The 14283-nt window shown below is 38.8% G+C and overlaps 3 protein-coding genes across 3 annotated transcripts; 2 read left to right on the forward strand and 1 right to left on the reverse strand.

Moving 5' to 3' along the window:
• The first annotated feature begins 731 nt into the window (after positions 1-731).
• On the forward strand, positions 732-4423 carry LOC117439133 (beta-2-microglobulin-like). The gene is made up of 4 exons (XM_034074889.2): positions 732-907; positions 2338-2610; positions 3416-3446; positions 3566-4423. The coding sequence occupies exons 1-3, from the start codon at positions 844-846 to the stop codon at positions 3427-3429; spliced, it is 351 nt and encodes a 116-aa protein (XP_033930780.1). The 5' UTR covers positions 732-843; the 3' UTR covers positions 3430-3446; positions 3566-4423.
• A 495-nt stretch (positions 4424-4918) lies between these two features.
• irak3 (interleukin-1 receptor-associated kinase 3) lies at positions 4919-11682 on the forward strand. Its single transcript, XM_034074898.1, has 12 exons — positions 4919-5088; positions 5758-5946; positions 6493-6560; positions 7002-7151; positions 7243-7307; positions 7387-7501; positions 8035-8153; positions 8808-9006; positions 9185-9247; positions 9376-9543; positions 9997-10354; positions 11140-11682. The coding sequence occupies exons 1-12, from the start codon at positions 4986-4988 to the stop codon at positions 11253-11255; spliced, it is 1713 nt and encodes a 570-aa protein (XP_033930789.1). The 5' UTR covers positions 4919-4985; the 3' UTR covers positions 11256-11682.
• Positions 11505-13908, reverse strand: cdnf (cerebral dopamine neurotrophic factor). Its single transcript, XM_034074899.2, has 4 exons — positions 13808-13908; positions 12592-12719; positions 12335-12476; positions 11505-12249 (listed from the first exon to the last, which is right to left on the reverse strand). The coding sequence occupies exons 1-4, from the start codon at positions 13878-13880 to the stop codon at positions 12077-12079; spliced, it is 516 nt and encodes a 171-aa protein (XP_033930790.1). The 5' UTR covers positions 13881-13908; the 3' UTR covers positions 11505-12076.
• Between the last annotated feature and the right edge of the window lie 375 nt (positions 13909-14283).

Below are 14283 nucleotides of genomic sequence, written 5' to 3' on the forward strand. Positions count from 1 at the left end.
CAAGTAATGGTTACATTCTACTGAGCTGCTTTTATAAGTTACACCTGTGCTATTTTATAGCACAATATGTGCTTTGAGAAAGGCCTTTCACTTTCAATTATAAGAATGTCGTTTTTTGACGGCATCAGGTGAAATCACAGCATAGATAATAACAAGCTACTATAGTTTTACTTTGTGGTATACTTTGTAAGAAAATGCTTATTAGTGTTAACCAGATATTTTATTTGTATCTATTTTTACTGTAATAATGGATGTACTGTCTATGTGTATTATGAAGGGGCTTTTACTTCATTTAATTGTGCCACGCTAGGCCTAGGCTCTGTTGTATATTGGAATCAAATTAACCTTAAACAACTTAAGATAGTCCCCATTTCGACTGCTGTGAATCCCTCTTTTTTAAATGACGACTATGACAATATATAAAATCATTTGTATGCTTGTTAAGGGATAACAGATATATGATTACTAATCAACTACAATACACTATGACATATTAGGCTATAGCATAACGCAGACAAACAAACATGACTTCCTGGTCAAACTCATGAAACTGCGCCACAGATCAACGTGTCGTGGTAAATTCTGCCTAGTGATACGTCGTCTCGATTATTCTATTGGTGGACGAGTTCTGCTTTTTTATATTTTCAACGAGGTACCGAAGCCATGGCCGAAGCTGGTTTTCTGGGCGGAGTCAGAGCCTCCCCACCATTTGACTTAATAACTCTTGAGACGAACTCAACACACACATTTTTACTTTCGGTTTTGACTCGAGAGGGGTTCTTATTTTAGACAAATATACAATAACTCTTCAGTGGCCTCCTGAAACCAACTGAAGGTGAAATCATGAATATATTTCTCGCAGTTCTCGTCGGGCTGCTCTCTGTCCTCCCTTCAAAAGCGAAAGATGGTAAGTTTAATATACGGGGATACTTTATGTACCGATGGCCTATAAATGGCGCCGTGTTATTTCACGGAAATGGCAGAAGGACAAAGGACATCAGATCTCACAATATATGACATGTAACTGCTTTGTTTACTTCCTACTTCATTTACTTTAATGATAAAAAAGAGCCAAAGGAAAAGCTCTCATACACAAACACTTTGAGAAGTGCAGTATATCAGAGTAATTGGATTTAAAGGTCCGGATAATCTTTTCGAAGGCACTCCTACCAGGTAATGTTAAATGATTAAGTGACCAGACGAAAAACAAAGCCTACCACACCAACACATGGTTTCAAACTAATGAAATCATAATTGATTATACTACAGCACATCATTTGAATGTAATACTATTGCGAAGGGGGCAGAAACTTGAATGTGTTGAATAGACCTTGAAATATTCATTAGTCTTTGGCAGCTTTGTTTTTTTCCCTGCACTGACAAATTGACTTTAATTAACCTGTTAAACCCCAAGGTCCCCGTCGGGGACCCTGTTTTTTTTCACAACACTGTCTCAGGGGATCTTAATATTTAAGTACCTATTAATGTGTTATACATGTGTTATATGTTATATAACGGAAATAATCTCAGCTAATTGACGATACAAACCATGTTTACCAAAACAAAACACAAGTCTCATAAGAAGTATCTAAATGACCCCTTAGCGAAAAATGCTAACGGACATTGGCACAGAACTCAAGATAAAAGTACCCTTATTACTTATCGTAGCTGCACACAGAGATGTCACATGTCAAAATCCAGCAAGGGGGGCCAGAGATATGGAAAATCCACCCAAATGGCCCCAAAAGAGGGTTTTTTTGCTAAATCTGTCTAAAAAGGTCAAATATCACTTGTTTTGCATCAATCTTGATATAGGGTACTTATTATATGCTGTACTTTGGATTCCTAAATCCTTTAGTCTACTAACCCATCATCCAAGGTTAGTTTTCACTATAAGTACAACATATTTTTTGGACCGACACTATAATTTACAGTTTTTTACCATGTTCAATCTGAATTTTCTTTAAAATAAAAAACATCTATATTGAATCTGACTTTTCTACATCCAACTCACAGGTTTATCATTACTTTGAGAGAAAAAATGGTTAATTTAACCCTTTTAGAAGGGAAGATATGGTCATTTGTTCTGGGAATGTCATTTTCGAGCCTGAAACCTGAAAAACAGGCTCTGGGTTTAATTTGTCAACAGATCCACCTAACTGTATTAGGTTAGTTGAAAGAAATAACATTACGTTTAAATAGGTTCAATTTAATAACATTGCTTTCAACTAACCTAATATAGTTATGTGACATTTGTTGACATAATCAGTTCATTAAAGTCAACGGTTCAGTTTTTTCAGTGTGAATATGTGTGAACGTTTTTCTGTTCTTTGGTAGCTTCACCTGACGTGCAGGTGTACAGCAAAGGACCAGGGATAATTGGGAAACCCAACACCCTCATCTGTCATGTGAAGGGCTTCTACCCACCAGAAATCTCCATTAAAGTGCTCAATAATGGAAAAGAGATCCTCGGAGCCAAACAGACTGACCTGGCCTTCGAAGAGAACTGGCACTACCACCTAACCAAGCACGTGCCTTTCACCCCATCACAAAATGACAAGTACACCTGTGTTGTGACTCATCTTGGATCCCCAAGGGTATACACCTGGAGTAAGTCTCTATACACCTCCATTTATTACAGTATTAGGTTTACAGAGTGGGTACAATCATTTAAAGACAATTACTGATTCACACATTAGCAACTACATAAAATACAGAAATGTATTAAATATATTTTTGTTGTTTGATTTCATGCAATAGGTCCATGTTTATTGCTTTTTGTTCAATGAATTACAGCATAGCGCAACATTTATGTGAGCCACAACCACTTAAAACCAGAATCACATTATTGAACATTAGTTGAAATGTACAGTTGAAATGAATACATTAATAATCTATTTATGTTTTTGTTGTTTTTAAAGCCTTTTATACAGTCAGGATTAGCCTAACACTTGCCCTTTTTTAAATAAACATTGACAAAAGAAATGTAAGACTTACAGAAATACATTGTGTAGTGGATATAGTAACACTACGTTTTAGTTTAAAATATATGTACTTAGTACTGGAAGAAAATAAACATTTAAATCACCTTAAAAGTAGAAAATAAAGTGCAGAATTACCTGAAAAATATGGTCCTATGACGTAGTGGTTTAAGTTGTAACATAAAATCGCAATGCTCTTCGCCCCACATTTCCTGTTTCTCAACAATGTCATTTACTGTCATGGATCATATTACTGTTACCAACCATGCTCTAAGATCCATAACTTGACAATAAATAAAACAATTTAGGAATATAAACCACTATATCAGTTTTCTGGATGAGATGTCACAAGTACAGAATTTGTCAGCTGTTTCAGAAATAGAGCAGTTCAAATGTTGATTTTGTTCTCAACATGTTTTTTATTCTCTCTACAGTATCAGATATGTAAGCGCCCCCTTGCTCCAGGTTTGTACCTTATTGATTCTCAGTGTTTCAAAATTCTAATTTTTGAACTTAATAAACAAGTCATTTGGGCAGTTGATGTCAGAGTGACACTGTTTCTATCCTTTGTTTAATAACCACAGGTCTGCTCAGTCCAAGCGAAGCAACATGAAGAAGATTGGAATGATTCATCTATAATCTTGGATTTCATCATCTAATGAGAGAAAATATTGTGCCTGCAATCAGCTGCGTTTTTTTATCAGAAATACAACATGGCAATGAAGCCCCTTTAACTAAATGTTGATTTATCAGGGAGCAGCAAGCCATGTCCGTTGATGGATAGTATGTAAAGGATAATATGCAGCGAGCCTACATTAAAGTGAAAAGGATCACCACTAAATGACCGGCTCGCTGCATATTATCCTTCTTATTACATGGCTACATATTCAATCAATAATTTGACATAACATATTGATTAAAACATAACTTTATGTGATTAGCAACATAACTTAAAATGACTGCAGCACTTGTCAAGGTTTTTCTGCCTTGTAACTGTTCAGGCCTGGTAACATTTTCTTCTTCAGAGCGTCCTTAGCAATGGTCTGTTATATAGAAAGAGAAGACCGCTGAACATCCAAATTGACCAATCGGAATTAAGTATGTTACTAAGCTGTACAGTAACAATAAATAAGGTAAAGGGGACGTGATCACAGAGGAAACTATTTACACTGATGATTATACATGCCCATGCCTTCCTGTGTGTGTTGAATGCTTGATATGTAAGGGATTAAAAATACTTATCTAATTAATTATCTTGTGCACTTTTTATATTGTGAAGTAAGTAGTGATTAATGCTTCTTGAGTTTACGACAGCGTGTGTTTTTACTTAAGTACAACACAACACATAAGCCTATTATTTTCCATGTTTGTGTGGTTTGATTGCCTCTGTAAATGGGTATTATACAGTATGGTTGGTTAATAAAAATGGTCATCATTCTTAATTCATCGAGTTCTGTAATCATTTGCCAGTATTAATGGCACACAATCTCTTCCTATAATACAATTTAATTGGTCAGTTATAGAGGACAAATCCATAACTGACATTAAACTAAAGCGAAAATACACAGAGAAATGTGTTTGTGCCTTTTTTTATTTCGGGCATAACATACATAGGTCCTGTTTTTGCAGGTGTATTTAAACTTACATTATAACAACAAAGTAAAACTCCCCTAGAGACCGAATTAAGTATGTTTTCTTCTAAAAACACCAGGAAACTACAGGTTTCCACATAGGCATACTATAAATGATGGCACGTGAGTGTTTAGTTATGTTCTTAAAATATTACAAATAAACCAATAATAGAATAGCCTAAAGTTTGTTGTAAACAATGCTAATGGCAGTTTATGGTGAAATATCGAATGGCGAAATTTGACGCCTAATGTTTTGAGTGCCTAATGACTCCTTTAGTTGTCTGCGTAACGGGGCGGAGGGAGTTTCCGTATTTGAGCAACCACAGTGAAGCCTCGCAGTGTGTCAGTGTCTCCTGTCTGTGCGGCTTTTCACATGGACCCCTCCACCTTCCTTTACGATGTCTCCCCGGCTATCATCGAAATGTTCTGTAGAATCATGGACAGCGGAGATGACAGGTTCGGGTGGCGTGTACTAGGTGAGGAACTACTTTTTCGTGGTTAAAGTTTGGAGATACAAGTCTACCGCAGCGGCAGCCACTAAGATAACAATTAACTCGTGGCTTTTTGTAATTAACAGGAAACTTTCTCTGAATGTAACTTTTTATACTATTGGATATGCAAATGCAATGTCTATCACAAAAATACAGGGGTGGAAGATGTACTCTTGGTAGAAGTACCAGAGTGTAGGAATACTCTGTTACAAGGAAAAGCCTTGCATTGCATGTTCAAGGCTTCTCTCAAGTAAAAGTACGAAGGTATTAGCTTCAAACTGTACTTAAGTAGCTAAAGTAAAAGTACTCATTATGCAGATTTTGTAGTACATGTAGTACATGGTAGGATACTTGGGTAAATGTACTTAGTCACACCACTGCAAATATATCATCAATAAGAAATACAACAATCTTTTTTTTTGAACAATGTTGACAAAGGAGCCTTTGTTTTTGTATTCTTTAAATAATAATGAGGAAGTTCAGAAATGCTAGCATTTGGTTGTTTTTCAACGTGGCATATTATTATACAATACTAAGAATTGTGTAATATGTAAAGGTGAATGAACCTGTATTCATATTTGTTATAAAAACACAGTATTCCTCTGTGAGCTTGATTTGATATATTGTATGCCCATCCTCTTTGTGGGTCCCCAGCTGTCCAAATTGTCCCCAGCTTGTTAGAAGTCCGCATGTTGGAGCGAGCGGAGTTGGCGGGTCGGAGCCCCACCAGAGAGCTGTTGTGGTCCTGGGCTCAGGAGAATTCACGAGTGCAGGACCTTCTCAACCTGCTCAAAGACATGGGACACCTCAGGGCCCTGCAGCTCTTCACGAGTCAAGCTCAAGGTCAGTTACAAACAATTAAAGGCAAAGGTTGGAGCACTAGCCAATAGAAGTGCAAGTGTTACAAAGCGATGTCATTATGTTATGGAAGGAATAAAAGGAGTCTAATGGAGGTGTTTCAGGCACTGGGGGAGTGTGAGGGAGAGAAACTCCTTTGCCTTTGGAGACTTTTTTTTACATGCACAAAAACCTATATAACATACCACAGGAGAGGTAAACCCTGAAAAGCCCCTATCTGTAGCCTTCTTACCTAATGCAGGGCCAATGGGGCAGGATACTATGTTACATCATAGGTTTCACTGCTTTATATTTCCAGTAGTTGTTGCAAATATTGTGGTGGCTTTTTTAAGCTTTAATTATTGTCAATGCAAAGATGTGTATCCCTAAGGGGACTTAATCAGTTTTTGAGGGAAGTAACATCGAAAAGGGGAAATGGAAAGCCCTTTCGCAGTTCCTGTTGGTGATGCATGTATTATAAGCAAACCATATTGATGCAGTTATCAAGAAATACATATTACATTTCCTATTTGGGCAATATGTCTATTTCAGAGTCGCCTTTGCCCAGCAGCGATCAACAAGCAGATTCCAAAGGGCCGATGTCAGCATCTAAAGATAAGGTAGAATTGTTTGTTCACTTGTTTAAATGGTAAATAACCTTTTAACATGAACTTGTCTTTCCATAAGCTCCATAAGTTCTATAAACTGTCATAAATGTACTCTCTTTTAGCCACTTTGCTACCATATACCTTTTAGAGCTTGGTCATTTTAAGTGGTATTTGCAGTGTTTTTACCCGTTTAATTTTTGTGGAAAATCCAGATCCTTGTAAAAATGCACCTGAACAGAAGCTCGACTGCAATAACAGCACTGTTGGAGCAAACAACAACTCCCATGGTCCCACGCTACTTCACAAAGCCACCATCACTCTGTCTTTTGTTACGGTTTTGATTAAGACACCCTGTTGGCAGAAAATTCCATGTTGTGCCTTTAAGCCTTCAGCCTGTATTTCCTGTGAGAATTAAGAAAATAAATGATAATTTTTTGTATTTTCTCTTATAAGGGATCCTTCCCACTAGAGGCGACTTTCCAAGACATCATAGAAGCAACCAAACATTTCCATCCTGACTTGAGAATTGCAGAGGGCCACTTCTCTGATATCTACAGAGCACACATGGGAGATCAAATGATCGCAGTTAAGCTTTTTAAACAGGTGATTATTGATTCTGACATCTTGGGAGATGTGCTTGCTTGCTGTTCAACCCATTCCGGCCTTCATGCATTCTTTATCAATCTTTCTTCAGGTAAAAATGCAGTCCTGGAAAAACCTCTGGGATGTCTTCAGAAAAGAAATGGAAACTCATCTTTTGTATGTAACAACTCGCAAATGACCTTCCTTTATTTATCTGATAGAGAGTTGTTTATTTTTATGAATTGATGTGTTACAGGTACCAACATCCAAACATCCTAGAGTTGTTGTGCTGTGTTTCTAATGAGGACCGCTACTGTGTGCTCTCTCCTTACCTCCATAATGGATCACTCTTCCACAGATTACACCATCAGGTATGGGTTTTACTTATCAACATCTGTTGGCCTACTGCAGTATGTCCACAAGCAAGTGTGTTTATGTCTGTAACAAAACCAGAGAAAGGTTTCTAGGTAACAGTTTCACAATCAAAAGCAGGAAGTGAACATGTATCCCCGGGCGCTGTACAATAGCTGCCCTGAACAGTGGTTCCTAGTACTAGGATAGATTAAATGCAGAGGCCAAATGTCACTGTGTGTGCTCTGTGCTCTGCATGTGTGACCATTAAAGAGGGTTTCATCCCTCCCAATTCTATTTTGTTTTCCTATTCTATCCATGGTTGCATTAAATGGTTATAAACCTTACTTCATACAGATAAAGTCAAAGAACATGTATTGAACAGATTTTAAGATCAGCAGATGGATTAATTGGCATTTTAGCTTTTAAAATCACGTCCCAGACTGCCTAAAAGAGGACTGAGACCCACAGAGTCTCAAACCACAGTTATTGTTAATTTACTTGAAAGCATATTTTTGTTTTATATTTAATATTGTGTATTGTCACTGTACAGGATGGAGAGCCCCCTCTGTCCTGGCAAGAGCGTCTCAACATCATTAAGGGAACTGCAAAGGCCTTGTATCACCTCCATACAGCCCAGCCTTGCCCGGTGATCTGTGGCAACATCTCCAGGTACACCTCCTGATCACTCAGCGCCTCCACATTCTGGCTGTCCTGTTCTCTTCAGAAAAGCATTGTCACTGCGATGTGCAACACTCAACCTGAACATTATATCATTTACAGGATGACCAATTGCTTCAAGCTTAGAAAGAAACAATCTGAGATGTTACGGCCCTAATAGAGTGGTGCAGTGCTGACATATTCTTTTAGATAGACCGAATAGATAGCATTGCAGGGACTTCAACACAAATCCAATGGGTTTCTTCCATTGGATTTTGGTATATTGCAGAAAATAAGATCTGTGGCTAACACACGTTCATGATACTTACATATTTTGTTCAGCAGGATAATCTTCACATATTAACACCCCTTTTATAATAGTTGAAGCCTAAATACAATTTCCAAAAGTAAGTAGCTAACGTTATGCTATAAACAAACTACTGTACATGACAGTCGCATGGCTTCACGTCACCACGCCATGTTCGGCAAATCAATCTTTTGTCACGGTTTTTAAGATGATGTAAAGGCTCCTCGTATGGGTACCTTACCGTCTTATTTTGTGACTTAGAACAATAGGTGAACATCTCCTAAGCTGGTATTAACTACAGATGTTATCTCAGGTATCTAACAAAGTTTACAAAGTGTCCATATGTGTTTTATGCACAGTGCAAACATACTTTTGGATGACACCCTGCAGCCCAAGGTGTCTGACTTCGGGTTGGCCCGCCTCCGTCCTAATTCATCCAATCAGCTCTGTACCATCACTCTGGATACGAAGTCCCACAGCAACCTGGCATACCTTTCTGAGGACTACATCCGAGACGGCAAGCTCTCCTCTAGCTTGGATGTTTTCAGCTTTGGGATGGTGATTGTAACTAAATAATATAAGCTCAGCAAAACTTTCTCACCCTGTATGTAAATTAGGATGTCACATAGACATCCTTTGTTGTATTATTATATCTTTGTTGTGACTGTAGTGGATTATGATTTCTGATAGAAACATTATGATTTATTGCCGTTAATTCTCATTTGCATGCCTTCAGGTTATAATGGAAACCGTAACAGGAAGGAAGGTAAAAGAGGAAGTACCTAAACAAAAACCACTGGTGAGTCACTGAAGGTAGAATAGAAAGTTTACAGAGTTCTTTAGCCCTCAAAATGCAGGTTGATGTCTTACAATAGTCACTATTTGCAGTATGCAGTAACCTCGTGCTCTCTGTGTCTGCTATGTCAGAGAGATCTGCTGGTAACGGAGGTGGAGGACAGCGGTGGTGTGGACTCTTGTCTACAGTTTTTGGATGTGGCGGCAGGTCGGTGGCCCACTGACATCGGCCTCGGCCTGCTGCATCTGGCCCTGGACTGCACGGCGAGTCGACACCGCAGCAGACCAAGCATGGAGACTGTGAGTAATCAAGGATCAATCTTTGCTTTAGGAATGTTTAAATAACCAAATAGTCTAAGCTCAAAGGGCTACATGGTTACTTGTAGTGCTTTCCACTGTGTTTCATGGTCTTATTCATGCTGCTAGGGTTATTAAAGCAGGATTTGGTCAGATTGGGAAGACATCCCAGAGGTTTTTCCAGGACTGCATTTAAAACATTTTTTTAAATAAACTTGGTTTCTCTGTTTATTCTGAAACTTTGGGTATGGAAATTGCCATATTTCAAATATCTAAACTAAAATGTTATCAAGTAATCCCTGACAATGTTACTATAATCTAATTGCACATATTTTTAAATCTTAATAAAAACGACTTATTTTGTGTAATCTGAGTACATATCCCAACCCATTACTACCAACCTTCATTTAGGTGAATGTGGATGAGATAAATACTATAAATCTTTACTGTCTTCAGGTTCTTTTGGCATTGAGCAAGATACTTCCTCCACCTAGCTGCCCCCCTGCGGACCAACCCCACAGCCTGGATGATGGAAACCCCCTTAAAACTGAGATGAGCCTTTTATCCTCCATACCTGTAGAGCACGATGAGCAGCTCAGCCTCCCTGGTTCTCTAACACAGGAAGGGCCCAATGAATACAGCCAGTCGGAGGTGACGTTTCTGAGCGACGTGGGGGGGGCTTCTGGTGAGGCGTCGGCTGACCTGTACAGTAGCTGGCCTGTACAGTGCAGCTGCCCTGCTGAGACAGGCGGTCTGCCCTGTGAGGACTGCAGGGCCAATGGCTTCACCCCCAACCACACTGACAGTCCTCAGAGTAAGTTTTGATAAAATCCCACATTACAGATGCCGAATTTGTTACATTTTTGATAACCAAACGAACATATGATCAAATTTGATTATCTATAATGGTCGGCAACCTCCTGGTGGAAAAAAGTAAGGCCAATAGGGAAGTGCTTTAAACCTGCATTATTGATATGGCCAGCAGAGAGAGATTCCATTAGTTGCAAATGAAGTTTGATTGAATAGAAGTCTGAGAAAATTACGCTAAACTCAAATTGTTCTGATAACTTTATGTCCTCTACGGCTAGTTGCAAGTATTCGTCATTACAGCTCGATGTTATTTTGTATATTATGGTTCCATTTAGAATAAAATAAACAAAAATAAGCATTTGGGGCGTGGCTACTTTGTTATTGACAAACCACTAGGTCGCTACCACTGCGTTGCTACCACACGTTGTTCAGCCAGCCTAACTAGTATCCAAAATGTTACCACGTGATGAACCTTGCTCCTCCCCAGCCCACACTCTCATCCAAATATGGCCACTTCTGGTTCCAAAAGACCAAAATGGCAATGACAAAAATGACAGCCTAGTCCAATAACCAATGGGTGATGTCGAGAGGATTGTGTTTACTTCCTTTATACATACCTTGTATGGGAAATTCCCAAAATACTTTACCTGGGTGTGACAGCCATCTTGCCAAGAACATTAAAAACAGCCTTGGATAAAAATACATCTATGTATCTATGTATGACATACATAGATACATAGATGTATTGTCTGTATTAAAAGTAATCCGTAGCTTTGTTGTGTGTTTCAGGTAACTCTACTGCAGTGGAAACCCCAGCCAAGGAGAGACTGAGGAACAAACTGAGTCTTTATAACAAGGGGCTGATTCACTCAGAGGAACTGTTCTCTGAAACAGGACTGCAGTAAAGAGAGGACTTCCTTTTACATGTCTGAAAGCAGCCTGGCTGCCGTCGTAAAATCGATCATGCCAAGCCAATTCAACACCAGTAGGAACACCATCAACATCATATCTAAAAATGTAGTTATTTGGCTTTTCATTGTAAGTGGATCTCTGGGTAGTTAACAGTGGATAGCTGACCTTCTAATTGACAGCCAGTCAGTTCTGTAGTCAGAACCCTTTATGGTGAGTGATATCTGCAATAAGCGACGACATGATACTTATAATAATAATTTATTATGTTTTTTTTGTCATTGAATCAGTTTGAAATCTTATGGAAAAACATAGACGTAATCAGCTATCATTGCAATAGAAGTGAGGAAAATGTTACATTAGGAATTTGAGAAATGAATAAGTCAATGTGATGGGACGTGAAATAAACAGTGTAACAAAACACTTTTTAATATATGCAAGTGATTGTTGTCAAAAGAAACTACTAGAGCATTTTTTTTTACCCACCATTTACATAAACGTATGAACGTGAACCTCCTGTTTAGATATTCAATTGAACTTTTCGTCGGATAGCTTCTTTTCATAGACTGCATTTTTGATGACACTTGAAACGTTTTTGGGAACATCTGATGGGCAGTATTTTATGAAACTCTATCTACCACGCTGCTATTGTTGTGGTTGCTTTAAACCGGTACATACTGTATCAGCACAAAAAGATGTATGTCTCCTCTATTAACATACAAATTAAGTCATTTGGTGGCACAAATTAGTAAATCATGCACTTAAATTAGATTTTTCTGATGATATTTTGGAAAGGAGCAGAAGAAACAAATGATATTCACAGTTCCGTACTGTGAGCATGCAGCAGTGCTTTCTCCTGGATGAGGCTGACAAACTCGTGTTTCTCCAGACAGCCTCGACACTCTTCTCCCCACGAAGCTAAAATGTTCCTCAGCTCCAAGACTTTCATTATTTTCAGCCCGTCGCTGCTCAGATCCTTCACTTGAGGGTCTGCTGACACAGAAACATGCTTTATATTGTGCCAACACACACAAGTGAATGGTAAGTGTTTGTTATGCATTTGATAACACTTTACCATATCTGAGCTCACAGATCTGCATGTCTGTGCTGCTGAGGCGCTGGCAGATCTTCTCAACGGGGACGTGAGAGGCCAGAGGTCGAGACACCGATGCTGTGACACGGGTTGCTGCATCAATAGTGGCTCCTAGATAGTAACACTGGGACACGACAGCACATAAACACACGTTTGATCAGCCAAGTACCCTCAGAAATAGGTTTATATTGGTCAATTCTGCAGCTCACATGGGAGTCTGTGCATGTGTGTGTTCTCACCAGCCTCGCCTCCTTGCCCTGGGCGACAGTGCATGCCTGGATCAGCTCTTCCTCCACCAGGGGAGGAGTGAGTTCTCTGTGGGCCGACGTCATTCTGCCATACAGTCTGGAAAGAAAGTCCACACACACTGCACACCAGTTCATTATTATTATTATGGGGTGAGCGTGCTGCTAATCGATTCTGATTATTTGTGGACAAAAAAACATTTAGCTCTATATTTATACTTATGTACTGTATATTGGAACTAATGTATTGTGAGTGTTTCAATTAAGGGGAAACACTACAGACAAACTGCATGTTTGTTTTTTATATACCGGTACATTTTTGAGAGTTTGGTGCTTCCATATCCAGTCTACTTCCAGACTAGGGGTAAATAAATAATCCAAAATACACATTCAGGTGTTTATTTGACTAACTTTGACAATGTGTGTCTGTACATAGCTGCTATTTTTATATTGATAGTGATATACAAACATATATTCAAAATCCCCTCTGTAAAAACCTGACCCTTCCCTGACTCCAATATTTCAACAACACGCATTTTTTATCTGACATAATGAAATGTTAAAATGTCTGATATTTGCAATTTAGCACATAGCTACTTACGGAGCCCCTAAACTTTAAGGTTCGTGGGATACACTTACAATCTCGTTCACACGAGATACTTTCGTATGGTTAGACACATCGAACTGCCCGATTATTACGCCATATTATTAGTTTTATGAAGAAGATGTCCGGTCCCTAGGGCGTGTGTGTGTCTGTGGGCATTTGTTTTCAGAAGATATTATGATAATGTCGTTCGTTCCGGTGCACTCCGACAGGACTAAACAACACTACATCGAGATTAAAATTACACGAATTTCTTTCACTTGGGAATACACATACCTATGGAGTTATCTATGTGTGTAAATTACTGTTCATGGTCATTTGAAAACAAATGCCGGTGTCGGAAGGGGACACGCACGCGCACACGCACACACACAGTGAAGGCGGTGCGTAAAAGGCGCAGATAATGTCAGTCACTGCATGAATTGCAGTAACTCACGAGAAAGTATATTTGTATGTATTGCCCAATCTGTCCAGACATGCACGGCAGATATATAGGGAGATGTTGACGTCTCAAAAAATAACCTGTTGGTGATATCAGCACAGTGTAATAAGCCTACTGGTTAACCGTAGTCACACATAACTTCTGCTCACACCATGCTGTCTAACCTTCACAGTTGCCTGCCGCAGAAAAAGTAAACCCTGTAATAAACAGCAGAGAGACGAAGGGCAGCACCGCCATGACAGCGTTTGAGTTATTATTAGCTTCATCATGGCGTCCCAGTCAACAACCCTTACTCGGCTGAACTGCAGCACCAGAGAAACCGGGACTGACGTCATCACATTGTCTTAAACTGGACTGAAATATGATATTTACAGATAATACCAACAGTAAAACTTCCTATAAACTGAAAAATAGTCCTATAATAATGCATGCTACGGTTGCTACCTCAAGAGCCATTAAACCGTACACTTAGCCATGTATATTTCTAGAATTTGGGCACACAATAGGCTACTTGATATGCATTGCCCTCAGAGACATTAAAAAAAGAAACAAAACAGTTTAATTTATAAGCTAGTTATTACCTATATTTAAATTGTTTATGGGTTTTAAACTTATTCTTAAAGTTATACGCTTTGTTTTG

This window comes from Pseudochaenichthys georgianus, chromosome 23 (assembly GCF_902827115.2).
Source record: "Pseudochaenichthys georgianus chromosome 23, fPseGeo1.2, whole genome shotgun sequence".
Classification (NCBI taxonomy): domain Eukaryota; kingdom Metazoa; phylum Chordata; class Actinopteri; order Perciformes; family Channichthyidae; genus Pseudochaenichthys; species Pseudochaenichthys georgianus.

What these genes read in the sequence shown, in the direction of transcription:
- LOC117439133 (XM_034074889.2), top strand. Translation starts at nt 844, where the DNA reads ATGAATATATTTCTCGCAGTTCTCGTCGGGCTGCTCTCTGTCCTCCCT. An exon ending in CCCTTCAAAAGCGAAAGATG is followed by an intron (nt 908 to 2,337) that starts GTAAGTTTAATA and finishes GTTCTTTGGTAG; the next exon opens with CTTCACCTGACGTGCAGGTG.
- irak3 (XM_034074898.1), top strand. Translation starts at nt 4,986, where the DNA reads ATGGACCCCTCCACCTTCCTTTACGATGTCTCCCCGGCTATCATCGAA. An exon ending in TGTCAGCATCTAAAGATAAG is followed by an intron (nt 6,561 to 7,001) that starts GTAGAATTGTTT and finishes TTCTCTTATAAG; the next exon opens with GGATCCTTCCCACTAGAGGC. An exon ending in TCCACAGATTACACCATCAG is followed by an intron (nt 7,502 to 8,034) that starts GTATGGGTTTTA and finishes GTCACTGTACAG; the next exon opens with GATGGAGAGCCCCCTCTGTC.
- cdnf (XM_034074899.2), bottom strand. Translation starts at nt 13,880, where the DNA reads ATGGCGGTGCTGCCCTTCGTCTCTCTGCTGTTTATTACAGGGTTTACT. An exon ending in AGGGCAAGGAGGCGAGGCTG is followed by an intron (nt 12,477 to 12,591) that starts GTGAGAACACAC and finishes GTCGTGTCCCAG; the next exon opens with TGTTACTATCTAGGAGCCAC. An exon ending in GATCTGTGAGCTCAGATATG is followed by an intron (nt 12,250 to 12,334) that starts GTAAAGTGTTAT and finishes CTGTGTCAGCAG; the next exon opens with ACCCTCAAGTGAAGGATCTG.